This window comes from Populus euphratica, unplaced genomic scaffold (assembly GCF_000495115.2).
Source record: "Populus euphratica unplaced genomic scaffold, PopEup_1.0 scaffold3015.1, whole genome shotgun sequence".
In the NCBI taxonomy this organism is placed as follows: Eukaryota; Viridiplantae; Streptophyta; class Magnoliopsida; order Malpighiales; family Salicaceae; genus Populus; species Populus euphratica.
The window spans coordinates 1-7,956 of record NW_011502857.1 but is presented as its reverse complement, the minus strand read 5'-3'; the positions used below and the strand labels follow the sequence as shown (position 1 = coordinate 7,956).

General features: G+C 35.3%; 1 protein-coding gene across 1 annotated transcript; it reads right to left on the bottom strand.

Annotated features, from left to right (window-relative positions):
• Positions 1–3,728: 3,728 nt before the first annotated feature.
• On the bottom strand, positions 3,729–6,691 carry LOC105119511 (uncharacterized). Its single transcript, XM_011017653.1, has 6 exons — positions 6,263–6,691; positions 6,137–6,190; positions 5,952–6,032; positions 4,804–4,873; positions 4,628–4,716; positions 3,729–4,117 (listed from the first exon to the last, which is right to left on the bottom strand). The coding sequence occupies exons 1-6, from the start codon at positions 6,461–6,463 to the stop codon at positions 3,983–3,985; spliced, it is 630 nt and encodes a 209-aa protein (XP_011015955.1). The 5' UTR covers positions 6,464–6,691; the 3' UTR covers positions 3,729–3,982.
• Positions 6,692–7,956: the final 1,265 nt, after the last annotated feature.

Here is a 7,956-nt window from a genome sequence, read left to right as displayed (position 1 = left end):
GGCACCCGCTTCATCGTCCACCAAATCTCGTACACATTCCTGCTATGGAAGAACAGGGTGCCGGGATGGATGGGAAAGAACTCAATATGATGAATTCTGTTATGAATAAGCTCTTTTAGACGGAAGATGTTTCAGACAATACATGTCGTGAGATTGAACTCGAAAATGAAGTTGATGATTCCATCAAAACAATTGATAATTCACAACTTAAAAGAGAGTGAAGGTGATATTGATGGAGACGACGATAATCTCATAATTAATATATTGAGTGGAGCACAGGCAACCATGGTAGTTGATCAGGGACTGATTAATATCCCATCAATCATAAATCTTTGCATTCTTTTTTTACATCTCCTGGTTATTCGCTTTCAAGTTTGAACTTGTTAGGCTTCAGCCTGAACAAGTTACTACTAGAAAGGAATAGGAGAAAAGAAGAAGTAGAAGAAGAAGAAGAAGAAAAAGAGGAGAAGAGTTGATACAGAAATTGTTACTTCATTCATTGCCTGGTCCTCACTAATCTCATAGAGTCTTATTTATATCTTGAAGCTTACTGACTTTCCTCTAACTTCCTATAACTACCTTCCTAATTGTTACTAACTGAATCAACTATCTATCTATTATGCACATGCTAATTTCAATTCATCACATGATAAATGCCAAGTCAAGCCAATGTTATACTATAACCAATCTTTTGCTGCAACCACTTCTTTCCAAAGCAAAGGTTCGTCACAGAACTTGATGGTGGCACGAAACCGACGCCAATACAGAGAAGATTTTAGCTCAAAACTAAGTCCAAACACCAAGAAAAAGAAGGGCAAAACCGAGCCCAGCAAAGGAAGACGAACGAAGGGCTAAACCATATATAGAAGGGCAACACCTAATCCGGAAAGGCAAAACCGAGCCTAACATGGAAGGAAGAAGACAGGCCAAACCAAATCTAGAAGGGCAACACCTAATCCATAAAGGCAAAACCGAGCCTAACATGGAAGGAAGAAGAAAGGGCAAACCCGAGGCCAAATGGTGGAGAAAATGGGCTCAAAACTGAGTCCGAAAGTGCTGTAAACGGGTTTTAAAGGCAGTTAGTTGTTAGTTAATTTAGTTAGTAGAGTTATTTACAAGGTTGTTAGTCATTGTATATAAGCTGGAAATAATAAACCTGTAACTCAGATGATGACATTGAACAATTTTAGCAGCTAATGCTTCGTGTTAAAAATCAAGTTCTCCTAAAAATTCAAGATATTATTTCAACTATCAATGCTCTTCAATACTAAATAAATATTCAACCAATTATAAAGGGAATGAATGTTTATGTTCAATTTTCATCACATCAAGAACCTACTACAGTGGATTAAAATATTTTCAAAGAGGTAAAATGATCTTCTTTAACTGAATTTGAGATTAGTTCTAGAGAGAAACAAGAAGTGAGTTTTGAAGAAAATGAAGTGAAGCTTGATTCTTTGAATAATAAAAAATATTGTTTACTGTGTGAATTGTACGAACCTTTTGAAAATGAAGAGTTTGAAGAAAAGATTGAAAGTTCTCGTGTGAAAATACAAGAAGCTGAAAATTATATAAAGAAAGATGAGGGTGATGTTGAGGAAGTTGATGAGGAAAAGAAGACTAAAATTAAGGAGGATTCTCATGGATGACAGATCTCAACGAACAAAAACCAATCCAGTTGTGCAAGTCTGAGAAGATCATCAAGGAAGAGTATGTTTCCTTTTATAAGAGCTTGACCAATGTTTAAGAGGATTATTTGGCTGTTAAACACTTTTATGTAAAGTGTCAACTAGAGTTCAAGGCTAATTTTTATTAAGAGGATTATAAAATTGTCAGTGTTATCAGGAAGAACTCAATGAATAATTTTTGAATTTTTGCATAGATCCATGAGAACAAGAATCTCTTGAAGAGGAGCATATTGTTACGAGCTTAAGAGGTCAATTGTAGCCTGGTAGCCAAGGAAGAAGAAGTGGCATGTGAAGGAATGCAGTAGCAGAAAAGGCAACAGCTAGTATTTGGAAACAGCATGGAACTGAGCACGTGAGGATAGTTAGAGTTAATTGTAGTTAGTTAGTTGTTAGTTAATTCAGTTAGTAGAGTTAGTTACAAGGTTGTTGGTCATTGTATATAAGCTGAAAATAATGAAATTGTAACTCAGATAATGATGCTGATTAACAATTTTAACAGTGAACTGTTAAGTTCTCTATCTCTCTCAATTTTAGTAGGGATAGAAGATGATGGCGGCTCGTGGGTTGAAATCGCTTTCTGTTCTTCCATTAACTTCCTCAAGAACACTCCATTCTACTCAATTTTACAACATGATGACTAGAAGACATCGAGGCACCTTAAGCTGCTCATGCAGCAGCTTTTGAATTTCAATTTGTGTGCGCAAAGCCTCTGTTACTTGAAAGTCTCTGCAAGAGAATAATTCATTGGGGGGTTTCCATGAACCAATGAAGAAGGAGGGAAAGATAAGAGGATACTAATCATTGACCTGTTGGGCTCATTGACACGTGCATCATTGTCATTGCCCGACGATGAAGCTCCATTCTTCTCTGCAATGGTGGGAGTGCTTCTGTCTTGACACCGAGAAGCAAAAGCACGTAAAAAGTTAGGATTAGCAGTCACAAGCTTTAAAAGAAAGAGAGGAAAAGATGTGGTAGAACCGATTGGAACCATCACAGAGCTATTTTTGGTGCTTACTTGGAAGTATTTGATCTCTGAGAACACGAAGAGTATCTGAAGATTTTTTTTCTTTTTCATGGTGATACCAGTATAACCACAAAACTGAACTGAAGTTGCTTGTAAGAGCTATCCAGAATCCTCAAAAACAAGGAAAAGCACGTGAAAAAACAAAAATTTCCTCTGTGCTGCTACATTATTAGAAATCCATCGGCAAGTAATTATTTCGAATTAGTCGAGCTGACCATTGTTAATTAATTTAATGTTTATGAAGGGCAATTTCTTGAGTTCCCTGGTCTCCCATAAAATCTTGCTATATTTTATTGGAATTCGCATTTGGATTTCATATTCATCTGTATCATTTACCGAAAAAAGAAAAAGAAAAAAATTCATTGACGTAGTAAGAATTAATTCACTTTCATTCCTATAAAAGTGGTTCTAATCCATCGCCGAGTTTAAACCTTTACATCGGCAGACGTTGTGCTTATTAACGACACGGCCGGCGTCGAATTAAAAAAGAGAAAGAACTCGAAAGGGTGCGGCATTTCCTACAACTGCACGGCCTTCTTCGAGTTGTACAAGGTTCTGTTAGATAAAAGTCTGGAGGAATTGGGACATCGAAGCCTAACATCACAAGGGTAGTTCCCAGTTTGAGATTTCTAGTGATCAGTTTAAAATATTTAAAAACATGTTAACATAATTTTTTTATTTAAAAAAATTATTTTTAAAATCAACATTAAAATAATTTAAAAACATAAAAAAAAATATTTCATCATTTTTAAAAACACAGTTTTCACCACATGTACCCTGTCTGAGCTATTTCATCTACCCTGTCTGAGCTATTTCATCGAAATAACACTTGGGATCCAGTCTTCTCCTTCAGACATTCCAGAATACAAAGACGACTTTCAGACTTCTCTCACTGAAATAGAATTCCCCTTGCAAGAGTAGCTTCATCAGTTGACCGTACAAGTAAATGCACACAAAGTTACCACACCACCATATAAAACACAACTTCATCCTCTAATAAACTAGAAGATGGAATAAATTGTATCATCATAAAGAACCACCATTAGATAAATCTGAAAGATGCACGTGACATAATCAAAGTACCCAATAAAGTCCATCTCAAGTTCTGTTTGCCTACGCCTTTTTAGTGCATGACCACAGGAAACCGTCGTAGATCTTGTGTTACGTTTACATATATTGGGGGGGGAAACACTGCTAAAAATTAACGTTACAGTCCAACATCATCATCAAGGCAAGATTTTGAGGAAAATGCCTTTACTGGCCCCCATTTCTATCTATCTTTGAGTTCCTGCTCGAATTGGAGCAGCTTTTCACGGACAGGCTGTAAAAACAGCTTCAAATCCTGACTGATCTGCAGCTTATCTTGCTGCGAGAGATCCTTCTCGTCCTTAAGCTGTACTTGCATCTAGAATAGCAAGAGCAAAAGATTAAGATTTATCATTAAAAATCTTTAATTAATCATTAGACTAGAGTCTATATGCAGATGAGAGCAACCTGACAGGCTAGCACAAACCTCCATAAAAATAGATACACGTAGAAATGGTTTGATAAAATAAAAGTGCCACCGGTTAATATGACTCACGCAAGTTTATGGGCTATTTGACCTTTTGTCTGCTATATAATTGTTCATGGAATTACCACACGTTACAAGCAAGGCCTCACTGTAGGAATTACTCTTTTCCACGCTATTAAATAAAGAACTGAAGTGTCTTCTCATCTTTTAGTTATTTTGATGAGAAGATGATGGCGCAAGCAGGAGGGAGTAAAGCATCACAAAAACAACCTGGCCTAACATACAGAGGGGTTTTGCACTATATTTCCAAAGGTCACCCTAAATTTCCCTATATTTTCCTGTCACTTCCATCTAGATTTCATTCTATACTCCAAACACTTCGATGGAAATACAGAAACTTACCTGCAGGTCATCCAGCTCACCAAATGAAAACTCGGGAAAATCTATGTCACCCTTCACCATCCTTTTCTCCTCTTTCACAGTCCATTCCCCTATTTCCACGGACATAACAACTCTTTCAGGATAGAGTAGATAGATCAAGATGGGAAAGGAGGCCATTTTAAATGACACCAACTTACCTTTAACTTTCAATGTCAACTCATAGGTATATCCAACACGTTTCTTGTTCCTCACGATCACCAAGAATGCCTGCTCACTCAAGTGGTAACCGAATTAAACTTCCCACGCATATCAAATATGCAGGATATTGAAAACATGATAATGACAGAAATATTTGTGCAGGACCTCTTCTAAAATAATAATGAGACGTCAGAAAGGAAAAAGAAAAAAAAAGGAAGAAAAAACACTAACAACAAAATAATGTGAAGTAGATTAAGGGTTTGAATCTAAAAGGGGCCATATTTACATGTAAGATTATCAAGTGGTAACCAATTATCACACATTTTTCTGACTTTCAGTCCAATTTCGATCTGCTCTAGAGAGCACTAGAACTTCTGGTTTGCTTTTTCATGATATTAGCCATATATAGGACAATTCAAAGACAACACAGAACGACAGCAATCAACCAACATAAAAAAATATATAGTGTCTTTTTACCTGTTTCCCCAGATAAAAACAAAGTGGAAATATGATAGCGGGACTGGAGTAGTTCAAAGTGGCGACTTTTCTGTCATATACTCTTATAAAGTCTTGGATTGGTCCAAAGTATGGACAATAGTTTTCAATGGAAAGCAAGATGGATATCTCAACTTCCTCTAGACTTCTTCTATTTTTTTCTTAGAAAAAATTCAAGGAGCTGTCTAAATTAGGAATGTGACCACTGGTAACTTCCAAAAGAGAGGCAAATATTAGCAAAGTGAGTTTTAATTAAAGCAGCTGAATCAATCAATCAAGTCATCTATTCTTACATTAAACAGGCTAGAAGCTCTAGGGATTTAATCGGTAGAGTACAGCTGCCTGGCTAAGGTGTTCCTTTTGTATAAGCAGCAACGATATGTAGGAATGTGCATCACTAACCATGTTTTTGAAAGCATTACAAAAAGCATTCGACAGAGAAGAAACTTCTCTTGCCTATTTCAAAGATATTAGAGCACCATTTCAAAAGTAATACACAGTGGTGTCAGTAATCAGACACGAAGGGAAATTTCTAAACCTCTGTTGTTGTAAATATTGTATGTAAAAAAATAACAACTTTGAAGATGCATTATAGAACAAGGTATTTATCTAGCCTAAACTTTCCATCTTTACGGGATAAAAAAGAACTTACATCACCAGAACATTTGGACACTTGTGCTATTTCTGCTCTGCCACCAGAGAACTCCAAGGAGGCCACCGACAGGAGCAGCTCCTGCGATATAGGAAGAACGAATGTGTAGAATATCTGGTAATATTGATTTTGACAAATGAAAGAGAGAAGAGGGAATTCGGCAATAAAATAGAGTATAGGTTCACCTTTATCCTATTGGTGGCCCAATTATTAAGATTTTTCTCCTCCCATGTTCCAGCCTGCACAAGGTTATTAGCAATTAAAAAAATTATATAAATGTAATGATAAAAGAAGAAGAAGAAGAAGGGTACCGTATTCCAGACAGAACCAAGGTTGTTGGGTTGAGAAGGGAGGTGGTCTTGAGGAGACAGCTTCTTAGGAAGGGGGAGGGGAGCTGCATCTGCTGTTGCTTCCCTCACCCAATACCTGTACGAGCCTTCTCCTCCCACTGATCCTTCTTTTTCTTTGTTATTTTTGTTACATTCTATGTCTCCTCCTCCTCCATTCTCCATTCTCTCTTCTTTTTCTTTCTTTCTTTCTATAAATAAAGAATCAATCCAATACTAAATAGCGACCAGGCAGAAAGAAAGAAAAGATCTTAGATCGATCGATAACAACCAACTTTTTATATAAAATATTCAGCCAAACAATCAAATAGTAATGGAGGCGTTGGCGGGGGCCGGGGTGGGGGTGGAGTTGGAGGAGCAGGGCTGCGGAAAGAGAGGCTGCTGCTGTAATTGCCTATTGCTTTAAGGGAAGAAAATTCCACGTTTTTCTTAATTTATTGTTCCTGTAATATTGGATTAACTATTATTGCTATTATTACTGGGGAAAAGGCCGGGAACCAGACTGGAAGCCTCAAGGCTCTTCTCGAAACTTCTTCTTATTGGGAGCCCCTTTGTTTTGTTTTTTTTAATTTTAGCTTAATAACATGTTATCCTTGAGAAGCACTCCACATTCCACGAACCCATCATCATTTGCTTGGGTCCAAGCCCGGTTCATCTAACCAGCCCGACTCAAATAACTGGCTCCTACTAGAAAAATGTGTATTGTATCCCAATTTTATTACTACTTTCTCGACCAGCCCGGCCATTTTCGACCCAAGCTTGGATTGAAAAGAAGCTTTCAGGTATCTCCTAGATTATTCACCTACGCTACATTTTAAGTTGGATTATTTTTTTTAATGTAAAAATAGATCAAGGTGTCGCTAATGTTTTTGTTAAAAAAAAAAATTAATTTAATTTAATATAATTCAATTGATTTAACGAATCTAAATATAATATGAATATTAATAAAAATATAATTTAATTCAAAATAAATTATTATATATACGGTTGATTATATTACTTTTGGATATTTTTCTATTGATTGGTCACCAACTGTAGAAACTCATTGTTTTTTGCAATTATCTTTATATCAAGTACATTGATTTAGGAAGCATTTAAAAATATAGGCTAACTTATTTAGAAATGTGCGCTAATATATGTTTTTAAAAAATTTAATTTTTTTTGTTAAAAATTATTTTTTTGTATTTTTTTTGTTAAAAAATAGTTTTTTGTATTTTTTAAATCATTTTGATACATTAATCTTAAAAATAATTTTTAAAAAATAATAAAAAAAATATTTTAATGCATTTCAGTAAGATAACAATCACAACCACACTTTTAAACATACATTTAAAGTCAAGAAAAAGTTTAATGTCGGCTAAAAGTCATGTGTTAGTTTGTTGCTAGTTTGTCATTTCTTGGAGACTTTATTTTGTATTTTCATGTTTGGATTATATAAATATATGATGTAAGCTTTGTAATTCCTGTGAATTGATTGTATGTTTTGAAATAATTATAGATATTTTGTAAGGATATGAGTGTGTTCATATAATTGATGTGATTATATTATTTCTAGCTATTTGAATTTTTTTTTTATTTTTAATCACAAGTGTTGGGGTCAATTTACACACACTTCAACTAATATCTTAAGACCCTAAAATTAATAACATGTAAGTGAC